The sequence below is a fragment of the Manacus candei genome, unplaced genomic scaffold (assembly GCF_025592945.1).
Source record: "Manacus candei isolate 608988 ecotype Guabito, Panama unplaced genomic scaffold, ASM2559294v1 h1tg000054l, whole genome shotgun sequence".
NCBI classification, from domain to species: Eukaryota; Metazoa; Chordata; class Aves; order Passeriformes; family Pipridae; genus Manacus; species Manacus candei.
Window position 1 is genome coordinate 616,788 of NW_026138102.1, and position 26,608 is coordinate 643,395.

General features: G+C 39.0%; 1 protein-coding gene across 18 annotated transcripts in view; it reads right to left on the reverse strand.

Moving 5' to 3' along the window:
- Positions 1-26,608, reverse strand: part of TRAPPC9 (trafficking protein particle complex subunit 9) — a 456,853-nt gene that overhangs the window by 409,222 nt on the left and 21,023 nt on the right. For all 18 annotated transcript variants that reach the window (XM_051802026.1, XM_051802030.1, XM_051802025.1 and 15 more), the window contains 3 exons: positions 22,204-22,420; positions 19,915-20,058; positions 5,022-5,148 (listed from right to left, as the gene is read on the reverse strand). In XM_051802026.1, the coding sequence (XP_051657986.1) occupies positions 5,022-5,148; positions 19,915-20,058; positions 22,204-22,420 (488 nt within the window). The remainder of the gene's footprint in view (positions 1-5,021; positions 5,149-19,914; positions 20,059-22,203; positions 22,421-26,608) is intronic.

The window sequence follows — 26,608 nt, forward strand, 5'->3', positions numbered from 1 at the left end:
CTCTGTAGAAACAAACGAAACCAAAACTAGCCAGGATCAGGGATTTGAAATCCAGCTGTTAATTTCCAAGTTCAGTCTGAACAACAGATACACCACAACCCCAGTGCAAAAAGCAGCCAAGTATTTAACTTAAACTCAAATGAGAATCCAGACAAGACTGGACAGCATAATACAAATAAAGAACTTCTCCAAGGTGAATAAAACTGATTTTAAAACAGTGAAAACGCAGAGTTGCTGCTGGAAGGAAGGAAATGTTCCAGAAATTTGAGTGGCTTTGCTGAACAGCCAGAAAGCAATTACAAATAGACAGAAAACAAATGATTTATTAGACTATATCCCTGTTAGACCCAATTCCCCACAACACCATGCAGGGAAATCACTGGTCTTGCAATGCGAAGGGGAAATTAAAGACTAAATTTTGGGCAGAAGAACAAGCAATAAATTGGTGGATATTCAGTAAAAGCAACAGTTTTATAAAAGCCTGTAAGACATCTAATTACTTCGAGTCAGGAACTCAGCATAATAAAGAACAGATATATCAGTATCACACTAATAGAAAGTACACACAAGAAACCAAGATAATGTGTTTCTGCTGAAAAATAATGAAGCTGTAAGAGTAACACTACACAGACATGTTATCTCAGTGATCTAAAACACTTGATAAGGAATTACTGGATAACACTAAAAGTATTTTGGAACAAGGAATAAATCACATCCATATATTATGTGCTGGTGATACTTAGTGTCAGCATCACAATCAAATGCAAAATCACAGACCACGAGACTGAGGAATAAAGAGGAACTATGACAGATCCCTCATATTTCATATTTTAGAACCTCTTCTGACAGAATTTTGCTAAAAATTAGAATGCAGCCTAAAGTAAAAACATGAATTATACTATTTGAGGAAAAAAAATTAAATTTCGTAAAGTGCTTATAAAAAGTTTTATTTTTTAAACAGAGAGAAGTGCTTTGGCTTCTCCACAATTATTATAAAAATACTGGTGGATAACCTGATTTACATTAGTGCATGACAGTGGAAGGAATGCTCTTCAACCACATATTAGACAGATGTACCCTCGCAGGTTTTATCTAATTCCTTTGTGTGAAAAGCTTCAGTCGTGTCCCCTGGCCTGGCCCAACTGAATGCAAATGAGTGACAATTAAGAATTATCAACTAATATCACTATCTACCCAGAAGATACAAAATCTTGTATTTGGAAAATGTTGATTAAAAACAACCTTGCTTAGAGGTGAAAGGAAAATAATTAAAAATAAAAAACACTTTATTAAAGTAAACAGAGGGTGGGGGGAAAAGGGCACTGAGTAAATTTAAAGTAGTAAGAAAAGTATATAAGGACAATTAAAAACATCAGTGGTGAAAAGGAAGAAAATCCTTTCTTTCTGCTCCTAAGTATATTAGTAAGAAAATTAGCTTTAGCACAGGTAAGTTACAAAAATGGGAACAGTGCACCTAGTAGAACAGAAAAACCATAAATTCTTCTATTTTTTATCTGAGAAAATACTAGATGATGATTTCATAATTAACATGAGTAATGGAATATAAAAAAAGCCAAATCTCTTCTATTGCTTTTTAAGTATGAGGAAGAAAAGGTAACAGTGCCACTATGTCCAAATTTCACTGTGGCATTTCAATGTCTGATGGTATTTTGATAAGAAATCTGCATCCAAAAGAAGTGCCCCACATTAAACGGATTAAAAACTCACAGACCATGAAATGCCAACAGTAAATAAAAGTCATCACCATCAGCAAACGTGTGTTTCTAGAGGACTCTAGCATGGACTGAATCATTTGCTGAGGTTATTCAACATTGATCAAAATCACATTTCCGCACATTTATAATTTATGTCACAAACATTAGCACAATTTAGCTCAAAGAGCTCTGCAGTCCTGCAGCACAGCTGGTTCCCAACTGGCTGGACAGCTCTGCCACACACCAGATCTGCTGTGTGAGGTGTAACCAGAGGCTTCATATCCAAACACAACTCATGCTTTACTGGAGTATGAATTTTAATCACTATGGCTTTTATAGAAATTTCAGAAGACAAGAAGAAGGGGGAGGAGGAGACGAACACAAACAGCAGTTCTTGACTGTTCAATAATGTCGATGCTAAACAATGTTGATATTGGGTTTCCCATGGCAAAAGAGTAGAAAATATTCCCAGCATTCCAAGCACAGCCAGGTCAGCACAAGCTGACAGTGTAAATGAAGCACCTGGGTGGTGAGGAACTGCCTAAAGCCAGGCCTAGGAATAACAAATAACTATAATGTGTTTGTCCCATTCTCCCAGCATACAAAACATTTCAAGTGAGACAAAGCCCTTCCCACTGAAGTCTTGGGAATCTGTTGCCAAAGTTTTGACTGGCCTCTTCTTCCAGGTAACGAGCAACAGGATAAGAGGAAATGGCCTCAGGTTGTGCCAGGGGAGGTTTACACTGGACAGTAGAAAACTTTTCTTCAGGGAAAGGGCTGTCAAACATTGGAACAGGCTGCACAGGGAAGTGGTGGAGCCACCATCCCTGGAAGTGTTTAAAAACCATGTGGATGTGGCATTTGAGGACATGGTTTAAGGGTGAACATAGTGGTGGTGGTTTGACCGTTGCACTTGATGATCTTAAAGGTCGTCTCCAATCTTAACAACTCCCTGGTTCTGTGATTCTAAATGCACGACTCCTACAAAGAAGGATTTGATCAGCATTTCCCATATCTTCCAGAGCTGAATTTTCTTCACTATTCAGCATGGAGAAGAATAGGAAAGTACTATGGAATACAGAGTACAATCCAGCTCCTGTGAGGTTTAAAAGTTAAGCAAAAACCAAAAACTTGAGACTAACTCAGGGTTTAAAACATCACAGACAAACACAACACTGCTGCTTCAGCACAAATTAAGGGTCAGATTCATCAGAGACCTTCTGCAGCTGTTTCACAGCCCAGATACCATCCCCAGTCAGATTAAGGAAGGTAGTTTTGGTTTTATACCGCGGAATAAGGTTATTGCTAGAGCAGAGACCTGCAAGAGGCACTGAGAAGCTGACAGCACTCTTGCTCTCAAAGTATTTTGCCTTCAAGAAGTTTTTGTGGAAGCTTTTGCTCAAACTTCTCTCTACAATCACATAACTCAAGTACTAGAAAGGATTCCTGGAAGTTTGCTTAATCAGTTTCCAGTTTTTAATACTATTTAATTTTTGTTTCAAAAAAAAAAAATAAAGAGGTCAGGATAACGTTTGCATAAATTTTGTTTCTATAAACTTTCAGAAGAAATAGAGGCCTCTTTCATGTACTTAGGTGGGAACCTGCCTTCAGAGTGTATTTAGCAGGCAACTCATCTAACCCACAGACACAGTGACCTGAACTCATCGCTGGACATCTCTGAGGCCAATGCAAAATGAGTCAACACAGTCCACACACACTTGCAATTTGACTCATCCTGAAGCAGGTACCTAGAGAAACCTGGACGTGACTACCTATGTGTCTTGACTGCAAACGTGAGCCAGCAGTCAAATGTCACTAGTTTAGTTCCATCTGTAGATTTTTTGTGAAACTAATCAACCTCAAGGTCAGCTGATAAAGCAGTCAACTAAATTTCCCACTGTAATACATAGCTTTCAATCACAGAATCACAAAATATTCTGAGTTGGAAGGGACTCACAAGGATCATCCAGTCCAGCTCCTGGCCCTGCACAGGACCACCCCAAGAATCCCACCATGTGCCTGAGAGCGTTGTCTAAATGCTCCTTGAACTCTGTCAGCCTTGGTGCTGTGACCCCTTCCCTGGGGAGCCTGTTCAGTGCCCGACCACCCTCTGGGTGAAGAAGCTTCTGGGTGAAGTTTTGGTCTTAACAGTTAAGCTTTTGGGATTGTATGTCCACGTTCCGTGTTTTCCAGTCAAGAAGCTGATACCGGCTGCAACTTCGTACTTGGTCCAATCAGGAGACAAAACAGTTTCCAGGACACCACTGGAAACAGTGACTGTCCTGATTCCACATACAATTCCATCTGACCACACACAGCCAAATCTGCACGTCCCACACAACAAAGTGTCAGTGTGAACAGACCCGTCACCTGAAATGCACTACAAGAGTTAGGGAAGGTCTCCTTCTTCTGTCAAAGTGGAAACAAAAACTGAAGTTAGAGGGAACATAGTAAAACCAGTTGTATCATGAAAAAATGGTCACAGAATAAAAAAAAAGTAATTCTAGAGATTAAAAGTAATCTAAAAATAAGTACAATTTTCATTCTTTGGTTATATACTGTGTTATCCCTTTGTGATACCAGAACTCTTGCTTCGTGAAATGTTTGATGACATCCCACTGCAAACTGAAATTTCTGAGAACTATTTCAGTAACTTCTACCATTTTTTTTTTCTGAACAGCAATTATCTTTCCTTCAGAAGGGAAAGATTTTCTTTTAGTCTTCTATTATTGATGCCCAGTGGCTGCTTTCTCTCTCTGACTCTCTCTAATGCCTCATGCTGGGCTTTAATCTAAACAAGTTCCTATTCATTGGGCTGACTGTGTGATGTGCCTGGGCACGTGGGCATAAATAGGAACTGAGATTTACAATAGTGAAGGTGCCAGCTGGAAAACGCAGCATCTGGAAAGGAAGAGCTACAAAAGGCATCAGTTCCAGCTGAGTTCCGAGCTCCACGAATGGAGACAACATCCAGCTCACGGACCCTCAGTATCGAAGTGATCAGGAATTCAACCTAAATCTCAGCTGCAGTTACAAAATACTTTCCTCCAATTGTATCAGAAACTCTTGAATGACAATTTTAAAAAAAGCAAAACCTCTCTCTTTCTGCAGCTAAAGGCCACAAAGTATTTTCTGCTCAAAGGCTCTATTTTTGCTTAAGATCTTCGCAAAACAATTTGACATTTCGACGTTTTTCCATGTTATTGTGATCAATGTGCATAAATTGAGAAAACTATATCCTTCCAGTATCCTTTAAAATTTGACAGGTGCTGTGGAAAAGCTAAAGATTGTATTTTGGAGTCTTACCTCACAATGGGCAATTTGGTGAAGGGAACAGGAGGTAACTTCAGACCATCTGGAAGAGTGATGACTTCCATTGTTCCAGGGCATTTTGCTGTATAGCTTTCCAAGCTCTGTGTTACATCTTTCTTTTCTAGAAAATAAAATTACAAAACAATTTCAAACCCACATGTATCAAAAATTTAAGAAGTTATAACCTAAAGTTTTATTTGCAGATTTGTTTTGTATTTACACAAAATAACTCTAATGGCATGCCAACTAATTTTTCATACAGCAGTTGGAGCTTTTTTCCAGAAGCCTCAACAGATGGATCAAATATAATTAAGTGACCTCTAAGTAAAGAGTTTTCTAGCTTTCTCAGAATTTTCCAAATGCCAGCCTATACCTACTTTTTTTTAGGTTTTTTTATTGTCAAAATAGAAGTTTCTACAATTTATCTCATAAATCTACACATCCAACACATTTGGCCTCACGCATGTTAAGGTTCTTAATAATAGCATTGTATGGGAACAAGCCCTGCTCTGAAACATCAGATGAAATACTATCAAAGACAAAGAAGAGAAACAAATTATTTTTGATGTTACCTTGTGTGAAAACTACCGATTTTCAAAATAATTGTACTCTATTATGCTACTAAATCATAACAACAGCTAGAAAAATTTTCTTTGGTTTTGCTTAAAAAAACAAGAACATTCAAACAAACTATGGAAGGTGTCCCTGCCTATGGCAGGACAGTTGGAACTAGATGGTCTTCAAGGTCCCATTCTGTGATTCTATGATTCCCCATTTCTCTGACAAAATGGGAGTCTGTAAACAGAAATAAGCCTGAGAGTGTGTTTAGAGAGAAGAATGAGACAGCTGAAAAGTCTTAGACCTGTATTGTTTTAAAGCACAGTGAACGTTCATAGAATCAAGAGTGGGTGGGAAAGGACCTTGAAGACCATCTAGTTCCAACTATCCTGCCATGGGCAGAGGCATCTTCCACTACACTGGACTGTTCCATATATGTGCTACCAACAAAAATAAGTATTCAATAACCAAACTGTTTCTAGAAAAGATCAAAATACTTCAAATCTTCAAAGATCAAAATACTCAATGATAAAATAGAAAAGGGAAGGGTGATAGCAAATACTGCTTTCCAAAAAAACTGCTTGGACAGGTGTATTGGGTTATGCAGTAAGATTTTGGTTGCAAGGGATGCTGTAGGTGTGGCCTCTGGGAGAAGAGACAAGGAGTAGCTCCAGGAGAGAGCCAGTTCCAGCTAAATCCAAAAAGGAGCTGCTGCTGCCCAAAGCTGGGCCCATCAGTTATGTTGGTGGCACGTCCCTGATAACATATTTAAGAAAGGGTAAAAAATGCTGCATAGCAGCTCTGAAAGGGAGGAGTGAGAAAAATTTGAGAGAAACAAATCTTGTAACCAGGCCAAAAACACGGAAACCTGCCCAAAACACCAACTTGGGTCTTGAAAGCCCCAAACATCCAGCAATGTTTGTGCTGCCCACATCAATCCAGCTTAGTTTGTGAGCTTCTACTGCCAGGAGTAAACACTCTTTCAAAGCAAATAAACATTGACTGTAGTGCCCTTCACTACAGAATTAATGCCACATAACTGACAAACTGCTTTGCTTGTGTCTCTGTTTCACTGAACTGTCTCTTGAGCCACTCCTCACATTTTCGTTTCCTACAGGAAATATTCCCAAAAACACATTATTAGACATCCACATGTGCTCAGGCAAGGAATTTCAGTGGTTCAAGACTGAGTATTTTCATAAAAATTTCAGGTTATTTGCCATGTCATGTGAGCAAGGGCACATTGTGCAAACAGAATCCACCGAGACGGAAATCTTCGCAGCTACCAAAAATGATGAAGACAACACTACAGCATGTGCTTAATTCTGCTTGAAACTGGATATTCTGTAATTCTGGAGAATTGGTTTTCACTTCCTAGTGTGAAACACTCAGTTATTGTGCTCACAGAAGGCCGGCTGCCACTTGCAAAAAGGATTTGTTTATAGATTTCTGAGGGGCATTTTTTTTCCACGGCAGTAGCTTGGTGAGCTTTCCATGAAGACAAGGTTAAACGAAGCCATTTTTCTCTGCTGACGTGGTATGGAATAGTCTTAAACGAGCTGCTGGCCCTCTATTCCTTTCCCCTAGCACCACATCTCAGCTGAGATGCTGAAGGAATCTAAATACTAAGAAATGTTCTCGATGTAAAAGAGAAAGAGCTGCCTGATCCTGCCCAAGAGCTGCCTCTGAAAGCAAATGCTGGAGCCTCCTCCCTTGACTGAGCACCTCGGCTCCCTGACCTCTGTGGCCTAATAGTTGCCAAAAACCTGTTACAGACCAGTGGTCTCAAACAGGTCTGAATTCTCCCAGCTTTTGCCTGCCTGTCACCATATTCTGAAACCATCAGAAATCTCACAGACCTCCTGGGAGGATCCATTCAACTCCTCGGCCTCCTTCCTGACCCAGAGTTTAGAAGATTTCTGTGACTGAAACACCACTGGTACTTATCTTTCTCTTTACAAAGAAGACAGAGGAAACAGCTGCTTTTGGAGGTCTTTACCCACCTGGGGTCTTCATGCTTCTACAGGTCAGCAGGAAAGCAACCACCATTTGATCCTGTGACCTGTGAATTCACCTCAACAGCTTTAAAAGCCTGTCCTGCAGCTGGGAACGCCACTGGATACTCTTGTGTAGGTATCAGAGACTCATTTATTGAGTGAGAAGTGATGGGTTATGTTTTCATCTGCAATAACTGCGTTCATGGGGGTTTTTTCCCCTCCAGTTTCTCTCCAGACTCACTGAAAGATCAGGATCACAGAATGGCTGTAAACCAAACAAAGCTGAACAAAGCCACAGTCAGGAGTGGCACCGGAGCACATACTGCAGTTTGTTCAGCATAACCTCGTAGTTCAGTTCCCCCATTTCACATCAAATTGGTTTTGACTGCTTCTGACAACTGACAATTTTGCAAGTCCACCCATATTCTTAGGATTTCATTGCTTAACTGTTTCCCATCACCACAATGAGCACTGGGTTTGTCTAAAAGCTGATTCAAACCTTCTTCTAATATGGCAACACAAAAATCTGAAAGCTTCAGGTGCACAGTTAGAAACCATTCGTGACTGAAACATCAAAAAGCAAAGACTTTCTACTCGTTTAGCAGTCATGTGGAACAATATTTCACAATAATGGAACCATTGAAAAATCAGACCAGGAGAGGAGAGGAGGTCAGTTATAGACTAACATTTTTAGGCACTTCAGTTTGTGTGATTTAACAGTATCACACAAACAGCATTTCATGTCTTGGCAGACAACAGAGCAAATCAGAAGAACACAATTGCTGTAACTCTCTATTTCAGCTATTTAATATTTGAAGAAATTTAAAGTATTTGTAAATGGGCTCAGTCACTACCCATTGAAAACTAAGGCAAGTAGTAAAAACGCAGCATTTGTTCTCTGGCAAACAATTGGTTGATGTTGTTTTGATCAAGTCACTGTGTCCCTTGCAGAACAATATACACCAGGGTGGAATGGGAATGAAGAAAGGGACAATTTTATGTCTGAGATGCCAATCACATTGGAAGACAATTTCATTTCCTTATGCAACTTGCTAAAATGTTGAAAAAGGAAGTCAGAAAACAAATGGCTAAAAGCCTTCTGACTTCAGTTTCCCCCGGTGATAAGCCCAGAATGAACATTTTAACAAAAAACCCTGTACCCAGAGTGCTTTGTGCTGGTTGAACTTTTCCTTCTCCCTTGAAAACAGCAAATAATGGTCAAAAAAGGAGAAGTCCAAGGACAGCTCCTGCAGCAGCCAGGTCCAGACCCAACTGCCTCAGGACAGAGATGCAAACATCTTAATAAATTACTAGTAGCACATAAAAAGACAGAAAAGTCGGTCTGACAACAGAAAGAACAAGAGAAACAGTAGTTTCTGCACCCAGAAACATAGCTATGGCCTTCCAGTACCTGAAGGGAGTCTACAAGAGTAGGACTTTTTACAAGAGTGTGGAGTGATAGGACAAGGGGGAATGGCTTCAAACTGAGAGTAGTTTTAGATAGATATTAGGAAGAAATTCTTCCCTGGGAGGGTGGTGAGGCACTGGCACAAGTTGCCCAGAGAAGTTGTAGATATTCCATCTCTGGAAATGTTCAAGGCCAGGTTGGATGGGGCTCTGAACAACCTGGTCTAGTGGAAGGTGTCCCTGCCCATGGCAGGGGGGTTGGAATGAGATGATCTTTAAGGTCTCTTCCAACCCAAACCATTCTGTGATATTTCCTTCACACACACGCAGAAAAATGAAAATTGTTTGGTGAGCCCTGCTACAACTAGAGAAGAAAAAAAATTCCATGTCTGCTTCCAGGGGAATCTCCAGCCTCATCGTGCCATCACGACACAGTGTATTCCTTAAACTAAAGAATTTCAAAGGGACCACAAAATGTGTTAGGACCCTCAAAAAAGCTGAATTAGAAACTGAATATTCATAGACAGTAACCACTACAGACTTTTTACCTTGCAGAGAATCCCCAGACTGCAGGATGTGCCAGGCAGTGCCTCAGCTCTAGTTCTGGGCCGTGAGCACCCTGTTTGTACCCTCAGTGCATCCCTTCACTACCACAGGCAGGCCAGCACTGGGAGAGGAGCACCTCAGCAACACACTAATGCAGCATTTCAGTTGTGCAATTCTGTCAGTGCAGCATTTCAGCTGTGCAATTCAGCAGAACAGAGCAGCTCCTCTCCTGGGCAGGCAGCACCACCTGGTTTTCCATCCCTTTAACTCCGATAGGTGTTAGGTGACGGCATTTTCTACTGTTTTAGTAAACAGACAGCACCTCTAATATTTTCCTGAAAAATACATGGAGCAAGTAAACAAACTTAAAGATCGGATACTTGAACGAGCTGCTTTGTAAGCAAGGCAAGGAATCCTGGATATTCATCCCAACATTGTCTCCTGCAACAAGTGTGTGTGTTCTCACAGACTCCGAAGCTATTCTTATGGGGAAAACCAGAAAGGCACTGGCAGAATATGAATCCCACCTCTTTAAGAAATCAAGCAAAATAAGTCTCTAAATAAATACAATGGAGACTAACAAAATTCACTGTTTCACGTGGAAAAGAGCAGAAATCACAAGAAAATAATTAATTTGTGCTATCCAGAAAGCCAGACCCATTGTCATGAACAGACCATCATGAGCTGGATCAAAGAAAGTGACTCCACCCACACAAAGGATTCAGTTATTTGCTGAATTGTGCAACAGCTCAACTTTGAAAAAGTAAGTTATTAGTTTACTACTAACTTTGCAGGAAGAAGATATATTTTTAACGCAAATAAAAATAACTGTGTTAGAAGCAGAATGTTTTCTGTTTCCACAAATAGAAGGGGAAGAGACTGACTAAATACACCATGATCTTCTATTACAAGATTTTTAATAATTACATAAAATGTGTACACATGAAGTCCCAGCCAGTTTGCACAAAAATATTTTTAGCTAAAATCTCATGAAAATTTGACACAGCTGAAATCAGAGTTCAGAAACACACCATTAAAATTTCAGTATCTAGTTCTCCACCATCTCGGGGAACTTCAGATGTTTGTATATGTTCAATACTAAAAAAATGTATTTTGTATATAGAAAATCAGTATATAAACCACTGAACAACATTAAGCATTTTTTCATGTTAAGAAATACCAGTAGATCTACTTTTACAAGGTAAATTAGGCATAGATAACTTCTGTATCAATAAAAAAGTTAAGGACTGCTGCAAAGCTGCTTGTGAGCAAGGCAGGTTTTGTAAAAATTCCCAGATAGAATGGCACAACTGCTAAGTACATCTGATTTTGTATTTTGGGTGGAAGAAGCAGAGACAGAAGATGGTAAGAACAGCATTTTCCCCACAATACTGCTATGCAAAGTCACAGGAATTTGGCCAGAGAGGTTTATCATGATTCAAAGTTTCAATGCCTCCACAGAGATTCTTGCTTGAGAAAAGGGCAGTTTAATTGTTTAAAAACCTAGAAAACTGCCTGAAAACTTAAAACAAAAACATGTCCATTCTCTATTGTAACATACAGTTGAGTTTTCCCATCCTTCTGGAAAAATATCTCTTCAGTATCACTCCTACCTTGCTCATTTTTTCTTAGCACATCCAGTCATACTCAACAGACATCACATGGGGAGGCCACCAAACTACCTGGATGATCCTCTTGTAAACATGGATATTTATTTTCCATATGAAGTGCCACTTTCAATAGCAGCCTTGACTCCAGTGCCTTCCTTTGGATTTAGGCTACAGAGATCAGTACTGACTCTGTTAAGTGTCGTAAAAATTTATTTGAATTTTAGTAATACAGCACCTCCTAAAACAGCTTCTTTTGGTACAAAAACATTAGCTCTTAAAAATACAGCTTCATGTCTTCATACTGCCAAATTAAGTACAACTTCCCCAAAAGAACCTTTTGTTTTCTAGAATAAAAACTTTGCCAACATGTCTTGGATCTTTTCCCTCAATCAACCAAATCAGTCTCCTTTGAGACCAGAGGTATCTATATGAAGACAGGAGTTTTGACCTAAAGCTCAGAAAACTCCTTTTGCTCAGGAGTGACTTTAAACAAATCAATAGGAAATTTCTGTCATAAAGAAATGCACTATTTTACTGCAATGAGTGATCTGCTGTTTTACCTACAAATCTGGGTATGGTATTGGCTGAAGGCTTTGTCTGTACCTCATCAACACACAAATCTAAGCAAAGATAAATCACATCTGAAAGACTTTCAGGTTTGTCTGTAATGCTAAACATTTCATTTACAGTATATTATTTTTTTCTTTCATATTACATATGACTTAAAAAATTGCTGGTTTCCCTATTTGGTGCTATGCACATGAATTTAAATTTTTTAACCCCATTGTTAGTTTACTCCATTTCATTTATTTATTCCACTTCAAAAAAAACCCCACACTCTAAAAGACATGTATTTCATGAAAATAAATTACACCTTCTTAATAAAGCAGCTTGAGCAAGGTTATTAAAGTCAGCTTGTGTCTAGAAAACACAAATTCCAGAGAGAGATTTTTAAAGGGGGGGCTAAAAAAAACAGGAAATAGTGTTGCAGATAAACAACTTTAGGGAGCAAGAACACACAACTGTGCTGAACCTTGATAGCACACAACTGAAGAAAACACAGAACTAGATGAAAAGCAGCAAAAGTCATGGTACCATGATGAATAAGAAGAGTGAAATTACTTCTAAGGAGCTTCCTCCTACTTAATGTACACACTCCAAAGTCTGTTATTCCAATGTGTCAGAAAGCATTTACATTCGAGCTTTTTTAATATATTCATTCTTACACCACACACTGCCACTGCTATACATCAAACACACAAGGTGACAGGTCTGTTCAATTACATTTTTATATATATATACACACACACACATATACACTTTTTTATATATATGTGCACAGATAAGATATGGCACTATGCTGAAGCCGTAAAATATTTCAAACTAATGGCTAAGAACCTCCCAAGCTGCTATAAATATTCTCTGGTAATTACATTGAAGATTTCAGTCTCCATCCTGAAATCATTAATTTGAATATTATAAGAACCAACCAGAGTAGCTCCTTTTTGAAAGGTTTATTGGTTGGGCAAAATCAACTTGCAGGTACTTTTTCAACTAAAATCCAATGCAGAGCATTAAAACCAGTTCATTAGTGCCAGTCAAGTAAATCTCTCTTCAACTCAGAAGTTTACATCAAGTTTTAATTTGCATATATTCTCTGCTCAGTCTGATTAAAGTTTCATTCTTCTCAGCCCTTGAAATCACTAACTTTCACCTTTCTAAAAATTAATTTACACAATATGGAGGCATCTAGGAGAAATGCTGCCCTAATTTAAATGCATTTTAATATGCACTAAGTTAAAGGTACAAAAGAGAAGCTACAGAGTAAAGCAGTTTGTGGGTACATTACACACACTGGGGGGGATCATCTGTGACAGCACCAGCAGACTTTCTAAGAGTAGGTTTCCAAAACAGGATCTCTTATTTTCCACTCTCAAAAAACATTACAACAATCAATTCTACTCTAGAAACTCTTCTAAACAACCCTGGCTCAGAAAGGAATTGTCATTTTTGCCAGTTCCCTAAAAGCTTACAACTGTTTTGCCAAGTGGCTGGTTTGGGCTGAGGTAGAGTTCATTTTCCTCACAGTGGCTGGGATGGGGCTGTGCTGTGGAACTGTGCTGAAAACACTGCTGATAATACAGAGATGGTCTTGTTATTGCTGAGCACATGACTAAGAAACTCCTTCCTCCACGCCCTAATCTCATTCACTTATTGCTTCTTTCCACCTCTTCCAATCATTAATTAATCAATGTACCAAAAGGTGTTGTTCAGTTTTGGGTTTTTCTTATAGCTCAGGAACATTGTATTAACTAAATCACACTTATCTAAATGCATTCCTTGGAAATAAGTCATGCTTCAAAGATGTTCCAACTGCTTCCCATTAGATCACAACTAGCATAATTATACACCTATTATTATTTACTGGAGTTTCTTATAATGTACCCAGTACAGAGGCCAAATTTACTTAACTCCAGAGGGGTTCAAGGATAGAATTTGGTTTACCTCACTTCAAGAGAAGCACTGATGACCAGGGTCATATATCTTAGTCAGTACTGAGACAGACACATACATGTAAAGGGATGATGAATCCTCTCAAGAGAATCACTGGGATAGTCAGGATCATCAGGATAACTAGGACACAAACACCTAGCTACAAGAATTTCCATCCCTCCCTGAATTCTTAAAAATATGCAGGGATGCATTTGCCATCTGTAATTTTAAAATGAGAATGAAAATAATTTAAGGAATCCATTAACTGCAACTTTGTAGTTGCAGTAGTTTGTAGTTCAGGTATTTAAAATTAAAATTCTTTTAGCTCTTTTAACCTTATCTGTTACCTGAAATTTATTACTACTCATTTAACAGTTCAGATCACTTCCCCATCATAAACCATTCCTAATTACACTTTGAAATAATTCCATGGATTTATTCTCTGTAGAGGCAGGACCAGCCTCGGAATCTTCTCTCCTTAAAAAGAAAACCTTGATCCAAATTTTCTGATACAAAGTGTCTCTTCCTATCCCTCAATTATCTTTCAGTCCTGGCAGGCTCCCTGCTTCTATGTGAAGTTATTCCTTTTCAGGAGTTCAGCAAGTTACACCCCAAAATCTTTTCTGGGCTTATGTCTTTAATACTTATAAACTTGTTTCCTCCAACCTAAATATGAAGCACAGGAGAAAAAAAAATAGGGGCAGCACTATGGGAACAGGCAGGAGAAATGGCAAACTGAGGGAAAAATGGTGAGCAACCAGCTCCAACTAAAATGATGAGCTGAATGTCTCAAGAACTTGTGGTACAGCGTCTAAACAGAGGTAAATTAGAAAGTCACAGTAGATGAACAAGAGAACAGGAGATGGCCAGGTGAACAGTCACAAGTTGCTCCAGCAGTCCCTCAGAACAAGAGGTGGTTTTAAATCACTCCATGCTCCAGAGCAGCAGCAGTTATTTATAGGCTCAGGGGCTATTCTTATCCCCTTTTCCAATGAAATGCCATTAAGTCAAATCCCTGGGAGGAACTATAACTCACCAAGTGCCTGTGCAGCTTCCCTTCATTATCCCAGGTTTGCATGGACATTCAAGACCATGTTTTAGGCAAAGGTCCTCAGAAACTGAGTCTGGTCCTTAACTGCTTCTTGACAGGAGGGTTACAAAGGGTTATACTTAAAGGCATTTCCACAGTCGCTTTTGGTCTAGCTGTCAATTTGCATGAGCACAGTTTAATATTCTTCCTTATTTCAAGTATTTCCTTATTTCTACACAGCAATTTGAAATTTAAATAACACCAAGTGAATGCATATGCAATCTGTTCTATAAATAAAACCATCTAAAATACTGCAGTTTCCCCCCTCAAACTGTGAGATCGAAAGGCATATTTTAGGAGTTGTAAGACTCCACGTCTGACATCACCAAACCAGGTTCACCATCATTTCTGAAGATAAAGAAGGTTTGGGGTTTTTTTCTTGGATCAAGCTCATCACTTCTTTGCAACAGGCACGACCTCATCCTGGCAGTTGACACATCGGCCCTGACCTGAGCAAGCAAACTGGGAAGGAGGATGAAAAGGTTCTGGAAGAGCTCTCAGATCACTGGTGTAAAGTCTCTCAGCCACAAACAAATCCAAGCTGTCAAGGCATCAAGGGGGTCTGCCCAGCCAACACTTGACAAGTCCATCCCAACTCATCTAGAGGATGAAGGGAACTGAAACAGCACTCAGCAGAAATTTTGGCAGAAATTCTCTATTAGTTACAATGATCTCAGTACAGGTTGAGAACAAGTATCTTCTGGAAGCTGAGCTATTGTCCTCATGAGAAAACAGCCTGGAGTCAAACCTAAAAACCTCTGGGGTTTGCATGGCATGGATCAACATGTCCTAGGATTTTGAAGTGCCAGTAGGAATAGTCAGTACTGCAGTAGGGATAGAATCCTGCCACCATGGAGTGTGGAATCACAGCAGTGAAATTTAGAAAACTAAGAATATTTCTTAAAATTCAACTCAAAACCTTTGAAAGGAACACAACCCTTTTTCTTTCATAGAGCTGTGTTTTTATCATCCACTGAGCAAGTGCAGCCATGCCAGGCAGTTGCTGTCTGATATAAACCATAAAAACTCCTGCCCAAGGAATTCTCTCAGCCACTCCAGGGTGTTTCCTGTACAAAGTCTTTCACTAAAGATTTCATGTCTTTCAGCAGAATCAGTGACTGTGGCCGGGGTGATGAGTATCCACTCTGGGAAAGACGTGCCTCTGTCACAGGGGTATTTGTAATGAAGCCCAGGATATCATTTTTAGCTTCCTAAGGCTAAAACAAATTTCTTTGTGACACCAGTAGAAAGATAAATAAGCTAAAATTGTTCAAAGTGTTATGCTTGGTGAGCTACCAAAAACCAGATCAGAAAAACTGGAACAAGTTTATCTGGCCTGCCAACCTGACAGGCGTTTTGTAGTCATGGCTGTGGAATGTGGCCTATTTATTTTTGGTCACTGCTGCTGCTGTAAAGGCTAAAGGCAAAGATCATCACAAGGATTCCAGGTTACATGATATCCACTATTCTGTGTCCTTCTGGTGCTGAAAGGTGAACATGTACGTACATGAGAGGCCACACAGTCGTTCTTCACACAGCCAACGTGGTTCTGTTTCTAAAGAGAGTCTTCCTGTTGATCTGGGGAACTTGATTCAGTGGAAAAGACATTTTGAGATACCAAAGACCTTGCTAACGGTGTAATGGTACCTGTGCTGACAACCCAGCTGGGTGAAGAAACACCTAAAGGGTCCCAAGAGAGCTCAGTCAGTCATGTTGGCTGCTTCCAAAACCAACAACCACGACGGAGAGAAGAAAAAAAACATGGAACATTGCATTTGTCTTGCCACCTTTGCCTGCTGACTGTCCAGGGTAAACAGGTAAAACTGGTGTCACAAGGTCGATGTGTACCTTCATTTTAGCTTCCACAATCCCAAAGTCTGGCCAAACTGCTTAGGAAACCAACCTCCCCCCTAAAGTCTGGTTACAGAGGATGCAGCTGGAACTAAAGTAGGGTCCAATTATACAAGAATCAACCACACACAGGAAGGACGGGAAGGCACACTAGGGTATTCCAGGAAGTACAGTTCTATCACCTACTGTCAACTCAAGAATAAAGACATCCAAGAACTCTGGTCAACAGGTGAAAAATTATTTCTTCATGTTTAATGAAGACTCATTATAGAGTCAGTAGTTGAATTAATTAAGTACCTGACAGACAGAGCAGCAGAGATCTTGGATGTGAAGGCTGTCACCTCACTAGAAGGCTGGAAAGAACTCAAGCACAAGGATCTCAAGATCTTAGCAGAGCTACACTGAGAAGCACTGGAAAGTGCACGTTATTTCACAGATAATAAAACAACCAAACTTTGAGTATCTTCAATGAACTGAACTAGCCCACAAAAAAAAAAAAAGAATGAAGCATTCCTAGTCTCATCCATGCTATGCCTGGTTGCCTCAGCACACCGAGATCTTTGCCACCAGAAGCAGGAATGACAGCTGGAAACCTGCTGAATGTCTGGAAGAATGTGAGCTGGCAGGGCGAGGGACGTGCTCCCTGTGAGTGGTTTCTGTGTGGACAGTCACATTTCCTTAGCAGCTCTTTCCAAACAGTTCTGTGGCTAGAGAGGCCCAAATAGATGAGTCAACTCAGAATCATTTGCACACAACACAAACCATGGTCCCTTTAAGCAGGATGAAAATCATCAGGAAAGACCCACAGTAAAATATTGGAGTTTTCCCCCAGTATGTGACCTTACCCAACTCAAATTCACTGAGCTGCACACAGTCTTGTTTCAAAAAGCATTATGCAAAAGACAGATTTAATAGCAAGCAACTTTGCAATTGCACATTTTAATTCTTATTTAAAGAAAGTGATTCTCAAGGGAAATGTTAACATTAAAACATAATGGCTTGAGATTAGAGGTTTAATGTAGAATTTGGTACCTCTTTTTGCTGAGCAGAATATTGCATTTTACATATTTATGTAACTAAATAGCTTTATTTTAAACCAGATTCTTAACTTCCATGTAGTTAAAACAGTGGTGACATCTCTCATTTACTTGATGATACTTTTTATTTAGATTTGTCAGGCTGCATGGTTGCAGATTCAAGTAAATTCAAGTAAACACAGACAAAAGTTGAATTTTAAAATAAGTGTCATTCAATTAAAACATTAAATTTTGTTTTAAACACGAACCAGTTTTGACTATTCATTTATGTCCTGTGAATAGAAGCAAGAGCTTCTAACTAACCGATCTAGATTACATTGTAACCACTAAATCTCATCTGCTGAATTTCTACTTGAAGAATAAATCATTTTTTTCTGTTTTCTGAAGTCCCAGTAATCCAAATTCAACTGAACTAGAAAATGAATAGAATTAGATTAACAAACTAGAAAATATTCCTCTTCTGTGTCTAGAAGCAGCCAATCTTGAGAGAAAAATGGTTAGAAGATCGAGTTGCACTGCCACTGGAAATGTTTAGCTGGTAACTTCCTCTCAGTTTAAGACTTTTTACTTCTGTTTATTCTATTTTTAAAGATGATCTGCAAACTACCCAAACTTTAAATACAAGCATAGGATTTAGTGTATTATTAATAACAAGCTTTAAAAATATGAAGTTTATTTGAGAAACAACACATTCAAGTAAAAACCTAATTTTCAGAAGAGTGAGTCTTCCTCCACCTAGTAACTGGTAACTTGGCTGCTTTCTATGCAGCCCAAAGAAATAGTAAAATCGTAGCATTCTTAAACTCCAATGCCACTGGATTATTTCTGTTTCTTATTAAACCTTCAATTGGATAAGAAAACCTGAACATTTCAGTCATGTGATTATCAGAGAATACTGATTACAAAACCTTTTTAACAGTTAAGGGAAACAGTTCAGAGTAATAACATGATCCTATGTATTCAGTAGTCTTGCTTCTGTCCTTTACTACAATCCAAGATTAAACGGGGTTTGTTGGTTTATTTTTTCCTAATATTCAGATATTTTTTTAAAAAAACCTATGAATTTAAAGTAAGTTTCTATGCTAAATCAAATCCTTGCACAACATTAGGTTGGACTTGATGACCTTGGAGGTCTTTTGCAGCCTTAATGATTCCATGATCACACAATACCAATCTCAGAAGAATTACAAATAAAATGACAAGCCAGAAATATCAGGTCTCATGGAACTGGATGCTTTACTAACACATACAGTGTCTGAAGGCAAGAAACACATGAGCTGCTTCTCTGGAAGATTTCAAACCTTTTTAGGACTAAGAATTAGCAAGATCATGCAGAGTGGAAGATCTTAAAACCTTGCTTCTAGCCAAACTCTCCACACATATCAACTACAAATACTGGAAAATTTAAGAACCTTTTGACAGCAAATAAGACCTACAGACAAAAAGATCATTCATTCTAGTTTCTCAGTTCTTCTCCTTCTTCCACTACCAATTTGAGTCATCAAAAAGAGGGAATTAGGCAGGCAAATACCTAAAGTTTTTTGCTGTAGGAGTCACCAAGGAGAGATATTTGGCCATAACTAAAGGAGAAGAGAAAAGAAAAGAAAAAAAAAATCCCTACATTTTTTCACTTTCATCCTTTTTATGGTACACAAGGGAATAGCTGGAAAAAACGCATTTCTTACCTGGTTTACTGAGAAGCAAAAATAATTTTTAAAACCTTTCAGCACTCATTAAGCTCATTAGTCTCATTAAGCTGGCTGATAAACAAGTCAGTCTGAAATATTTTTTCCTAAGAAACATAATACAAACACAACAGTTGTCACTTTGGGCTTTGCCAGGTGATTCTGTAAATGCTGCACGGCCCTTTCCCCACAAAAGGGTCTTCATGCCCATCACTCCCATTTCTGAACATCCTCCACAGACACATTCATTCCACTGAAAAATTTATTAAATCCCATTAAAACTTACTGCTGAACTCATAAAAAATTTAAAGAAACTTAGAGAAACTTAAGCTCACTGTCCTGGTTAGAAACTGTTTAACTGAAGTGCATCACATTCAGCTTCTACAGGTTAGAAACACAGAATGATCTGGGTTGGAAGGGACCTTAAAGATCATCTTGTTCCAACTCTCTGTTGATTGATTGCCATCAACAACCCACCTCAGGCACACACAGAATTCCCCAAGTTCCATGCTCTCTGTTACTGCTCAAATTAGATATATTTCAAAACAGAGTCACGTTACCTGACTGTAGGACAGAAGGAAGTGCAAATATCTCCTTCTTTTGAAAGTCATACCTTGGTCAGAAAGGAAATCCAGCATGGTCTGGAGGAGGAAGGACAGATGCCTGACACACAGGGCAGGATTGCCCATCCTTCTGGAAGCGTAGACCAGCTCATGGAGCAAACGCATCTGCACCGCAGCCCACCCTCTGTGAGTGCCTGGCAAGGAAACACGTGTTTAATACTTTTTAAAGCCACAAGTCATCACAAACACACTGATTTCGGTTTTCTTCATAGACTAAGCAGTAATTTTATGACACTTAAAACAATTACCCAATGGAATCAGTAATTACAAAATCCAAATCTCATACTCGAAACAAAAATTGATTTGAGTTTGCCTGAATACCTAAACAGGAAATCAATTTTTGCCTTACAGGCTTGTTTATCAACTAATAAATGTACCATTAAAATTCAGAAAATGAAATCAACGCTTTCCATGAAGGAAAAACCAAATGATACATAAAACCTGAGAAGTTCTATATTTTTTTTAAATTCTCTGGGCAAGAAATTCACTCCATACAGACACCTAATTTTTATTGAAATCATAAAATTACAGAATGGTTTGGGTTGGAAGGGACTTTCAAGATCATCTCGTTCCAATCCCCCTGCCACGGGCAGGGACACCTTCCACTAGCCCAGGTTGCTCCAAGCCCCATCCAACCTGGCCTTGAACAATTCCAAGGATGAGGCATCCACAGCTTCTCTGGGCAACTGTTTCAGGGCCTCACCACCCTCCCAGGGAAGAATTTCTTCCTCATATTTAATCTAAACCTAGTCTCTGTCAGTTTGAAGCCATTCCCCCTTGTCCTATCACCACATATCCTCGTGGGAAAAAAAATCAAGTAATTTTTAATTCTCTTTAAAGATGAAGAAAGAGATATTTCCTCTAAATGTTTTCCTGGCCAATAAAAGTCAGTAAAAAGCAATAAAACTTTAGAACATGATGCACATATCCTGATTTAGAGTCTTTAAAAATTAAGTTTCAGACTATGAATTATTTTCTATTTGCAAATTATCTGTGGTTACAATAAATAGATCATCATAATGTAACTTTTCCTTCAAACTGTTATATGCAGCACTCCTCATGAAACTTAACCTGCTTTTAGTAATAAGTAAGAGCAGTAATTTTTAAATAACAAATATTCCAAGATGTGGAATACTTCACAAACTTCTCAACAGCCTTCCAATATCACCTTTCAGCATTTGGCAAATTGCTCTAGGAATATTAACTGCAACCAAACCTGGAGAGTTTATATTTTGCACACAAGACTCTCATTATTTTCCATGTGTGAAATGTCCTTTCTATCAAGTAGCTCCTAACGTTTACAGTGATCCTTCCATGTGCCTCAAAAAGAGCCATTTTTGGGGTAAAAATCAAACAGAGCACTTCAACACAACTTAAAGGTGAGGTAAAAATGAAAGATAAACACCAATCTTGTCATTTTTTTTGCCTTTTTTAATCATCAATTCTTACAGAACTTTTACAGTCTCTTCTCCCAACACACTCCCATCCCAGGCCTCAGCACATTTTTCCCAGAACATTCCCTCTTCCTAGACTCTTTTTGTCTTTCTATCTAGTCTACTTGGCATTTTCTACCTTCTCTCACATATCATTTCAGAATGCAAGGTTTTGGGTTACATGGAAAGGTTTACTCAAAAGGAGTTCCCAAGCACCATATTAGCTGTCTCTGATCTAATTTGTGGGAAAATGTGACATATTTGACCCTACACACACAGGTGAAATTATATGTATGTATGTGTGTCTATATACAAAAATATGTAAAAGACTCTTTTTTCTTTCATTATAAGATCAAACAGCAACAAATATCAAAGGAAATACAATTTCTGATACAAAAGTTGGAGGTACTTTAATTGAAAAAATATTCCAAATTAAAATATGAAGGGCACAATCAAAACAAAGACATTTCTGAAAAACATTAGAAATCAAGTTTTCATAAATAAAACATAATTACTTGCTGAAAACAGAGGAACACAGCAACACATTCAGCAGTGCCCCACGAAATCTGAAATTATCTGAAATTATTACAGAATCACAGAATATGCTGAGTTGGAAGGGACCCATCAGGACCATTGAGTCCAACTCCTAGCCCTGCACAAGAGTATTGAAACAAAGAAAAAGTAAAAGTACAGTGTTAAACGACTGCTGCAGTTAGCTTCAAACTAGCAAATAATTTTGGTTTGAAACATCAAAATATGAAACATGAAATCTCTCCAGGAAATCAGTTACAGGAAGCCAGTTGGGTGTCCTGCTACGGTGACCCACACTTTCCCAGAAGCACCTACCTTTGCTGAAATCCTGAGGATCCAGTGACAAGCTGTAGCCAGGGAGAGTCTCCAGCAGGAGTTTGTAGCAGGCCCTCCAGCCGGGCTCGGGGATGCTGGGGGCTGCACACTGCATGGCCGCGATGCGCTTGAAAAAAGCCGATTTCCGGTGAAAACCGATGCGCTCGTACAGCTCCGAGAGGATGCTGTACCGCTGGATCTTCTCCTCCTCTGAGAGCTGACATGGGGAGGGAAAAGAGAAAAAGACTGGGTTTTAATCTGAATTTTAAAGTGTGCATCTGAGTTTAAGAAAAATAGCAGGAGGGAAGAAAAAAAATGTAGGAGACGTCTCCAGCGCTGCAGAAGGCCGGGGATTTTGCACATAGCCAGGCATGTGCTTCTACTGGCAGGAAAACTTAAGCCTGGTTCAACAACTAACAAAAACTGCAAAGATGGAGTTCTGCAGCAACTTATTTGTCAGTGGTACTACCAAGTAAACAGTCAAAACAGCCAGTAACAGCTAAACAGCTCCACATTGTATGGAAGATATTCAACAAGATATTCATGTGCATAAAAAGAACGCCAAAATATACTACTTCCAAAATTTATTGGTTTACTAAGTTAGATTTTCATCTCTCTAAGATTAAATCTAATCTTGAAATCTCAGGCTATGAAAGCATGAAATTTCTGTCTCAATTTTTACGTCTCTAATCTTGTAAACCACAAAACTTTCATTCCATGACACTGTACTGTGATTTTCACACTGTGAGACTGAATCATAGAATGGTTTGGGTTGGAAAGGACCTTGAAGACCATTTCATTCCAAACCCCTGCCCTGGGAAGGGACACCTTCCACTAGACCAGGTTTTTCAGAGCTCCATCCAAGCTGGCTTTGAACACTTCCAGGGATGGGGCAGCCACAGCTTTTCTGGGCAACCTGTGCCAGTGTCTCCTCATTGCCTTACTCGAAGCAAGTTTCAAAGGATATTAATGAGTCCAATGTGAGCTTTCTCAACAATGTAAAAAACAATGTTAAAGTAGCAAAACATCATAGGAAGATACAGACCCAGATTTCTTTGCTGAGTCAAGCAGTGGAAGAGGCTGCCCAGGGAAGCAGGGGAATCACCATCCCTGAAGGGATTGAGATGATGTGTAGATGTGGCATTCAGGGACATGGTGTAGTGCTGGACTCAGCAGTGCTGGGTTAATGGTTGGACCTGATGATCTTAGAGGTCTATTCCAACCTAAAGGATTCTATGATACATGTGCAGACTGGCAACTAGTGAGGTGGAATTGAGTTAAAGCTCCAATAGGCTTAAGGTTGAAACAAACTTGATAAGGAACAACCACCATGGGCTTCTTTAGCTCATCAATATATTGGCACAACCCCAGGCAACCATTCTTTTCCCCTTTGGTCTGAATGAGAACCTTGCTTTGGAATCAGACAGACAAGAACAAATTGCCACAGAAACTCTGGGTGATACCAAGTACTTCCAACTCTCCATCCCAGTAATCAGCAATGCAGGCCAATGCTGACACCTAGTGCACAGGACCAGGCAGGCACAACCAAAAGCAATAAAATGTATTTTAAATTACTCTAAAGCTGCTAACATGTTTTGCAAAGGCGTTTCAAATGACAAACTTCATCCAAAAATAGCACTAAGGGACAGAAATGGCGTTTCTGCAGCTCATTCTTCAAAACTGAAAGTATCAATCAGTGCATGTAACTTAGGAAACTTAAAGCCTTGGAGAGTCAAAGAAAGATGCAAATCACACTAGTGAGCTTTCATAGGAATAATCAGGTCTTAACTGAAAGCTTAAAAACATCTTTTAGTCACTTAAATTCTGATATAACTACAAAAATAGTCTGTTTTTAAAAGCCTCTTCTAATTTTGGACAGAGCGATATGAGAGACCTCAAAGAAGAGTTTTCAGAGGACACCATGAAATCTTCATCCTTCAGGACATGAAGAGACAGAAATACACCATCAAATCACTATGGAAAGTTCCAGACCATTTCTGAAGCCAAAGTTGTTATTTTCTTCAGAACTGACACAAGACAACATCTGATGCAGAAATATTGCCCATCCCTAAAAAAGACCAAGCCCTGTAACCAGAGCTGTAAAAAGGCAATTGCACCAAGGTGAGAACTTTCAGGAATCAATGCAGCTGGAAAGAACACAAGGCACAAAAAGAAAATATAGAACAATTTTTAACAAGTTTATCAGAGTTCCCAAAAGCAATCAATGGGAAAGAACAAGGGCTGTCAGATTAAAGTTACCTATTCCAGCAGAAACAAGCTGTTCCACCTTTTTTTTCCCCTCTCTCTTTTTTCCATTTATGCCATTTTTAAAAAGTCAGAACAATAAAAAAATATGGCAGCAGAGTTGGAAAGGGCACAACACATCATCATGAACTAAAGCAAAAAGAGCTTAAAAGAAACCCCTATCAAAAGCTATTCCTCAAATACAAATACTGTCAATGTTCACACACCTATAGAAACTAAATTCTTTAAGATGAGAAAAGACAGGGTCATGCTATTTAGGTAGACAGGAGCACTCACTAATCATTGGAACAACTATCAGAGAAGCCACAAATTCTCAGAAAGTTTTATTTTCATCATATCTGAGTAAGTTTTTAACACTGTTACCTGACTTGTTTGCTTAATGGTTGTCCCCAAAGTTACTCAAGTATTTTCTGCCATTTCAGGAAACTGTCTGTTCACCACCACAAAGACAGCAAAACTGCATTTTCCCTGAGCACAAACAGTTATTTGTCACTATGCAGGAATTAAAAACAAGAAAAGAAAGAAAAAAAAGGAGAAAACCTCACACAGATATTCCAAGTAATTAGGGTGCAGCAGGCATTCTGCAAGGTAGGAATGGAGCATTCACAAACATCTTTCCTGACCTTACCAATTTATAAAAGCTTAATGCCTATAAAGTGGCTGCAGAACAGCCACCACCTGAAGCACAGCACCTTTTCTACCTGGTTGATTTTTCTTTAACTGTTACACCCAACCAAGTTACAGCTGCACCTGGAAAGGCTGGAGTTCTCTATCCAAGCAAGGGAGCCAGTTTTTTCACAGCCTTGTTTCAAGCCAGGCTTTCAAGAATGCAGCTTTTTATTTGTTTTTTAATTATTCCTTACTACATTAAAATTTTATAACCACACTTTCTTTGTAATTAGATTTTACAATTTATTCCTCATAACTGGATGCAAAGTTAAGTCTGATCACCCTGCAGCTCATCAGAAAACACCAATTACATAATATTACTAGACTGGGCAGGAGACTGAATTTATGGACAGAAACTAAGTCTTGCTGTTTATGATTCTTTCACTTTAACCTGTGAGGTGTTTTTGCTGCTGTTGAATATTGGTTGTGCTGATGTTCTACCTACCTGCAAGTGAAAAACACTGTCCTACAGCTTGTTTCCCTCAGGTATCACACGATGACTCCTCCTCTGAGTTAGACCAAATTATAAATATAACTACTATTTGCTTCCATGCTATATACTGTAAATCTTGAAGAGCTGTAAATATGATTTCCAGTCATACCTGTCTTTATGCAAGATACATTCCTCAGCCCTGGAAAGATTGTTACTCATACTTCACATAATAAAGCCAAGTTGCTCCCCAGCCACACAGAGGTCCCAGCCTGTACTGGTTTAGGTTGTACTGGTTTAGGTTGTACTGGTAGAAGGTTTACTGGCAAGATTTGATCAGGGCATGTGTTTCTTGCTGCCAAGCTTTGTCTTTGTGTATTCCTGGCAATACTTATCAGCTACTGAAGTGACTTATATACTTTGCCATTCACCAGGCGTTATTCTTTTCCTCTAATATAAAGTGGACATTGCAATGTGAGTGTGTCAGGGAGGAGAACAGGGGATTATCACCATGGCAGTAATTCCTTCCAGAAGAAAAACAACATAAAAACAATACTGGAGTTTGCAGGCCATGAGAATAACAGCACCAGAACAAGAAGAGAAAAATACTGCCCTAGAAGCTTACAGGAAAAGTACAGAGCTGCCAGCAAAAGACAGATTACAGAATTAGAGAGAAGGCCCTTGGCACTACAAGGATTACAGCAGTTAAGGTACTCTGTAAGAAAATTGATGATTTGTACGATAGCTTATCAATTAATTAATTTCTCATTTATGTTGAGTAAGAAAATTGACTCCAGAGAAAGGATTCTCTGCAAATGAAAGAAAGGTTTCTACCTCCCTCATAAATTTGCTGTCCCTTTCTGGGTTTAATAAGATCAATAGTGTGGACTTAAACTGCTCATCTTACCAAGATGTAATGAGCAAAAACCAAAAACCAGTTAGAAATCCAACTGCTCTTTATTAGTTCTCAACCACTGCAGTCTCTCTGTAACCAGTGACACCACCTTGAGACACTGACCAAGTGTTAGTCCTGTTGTGTTG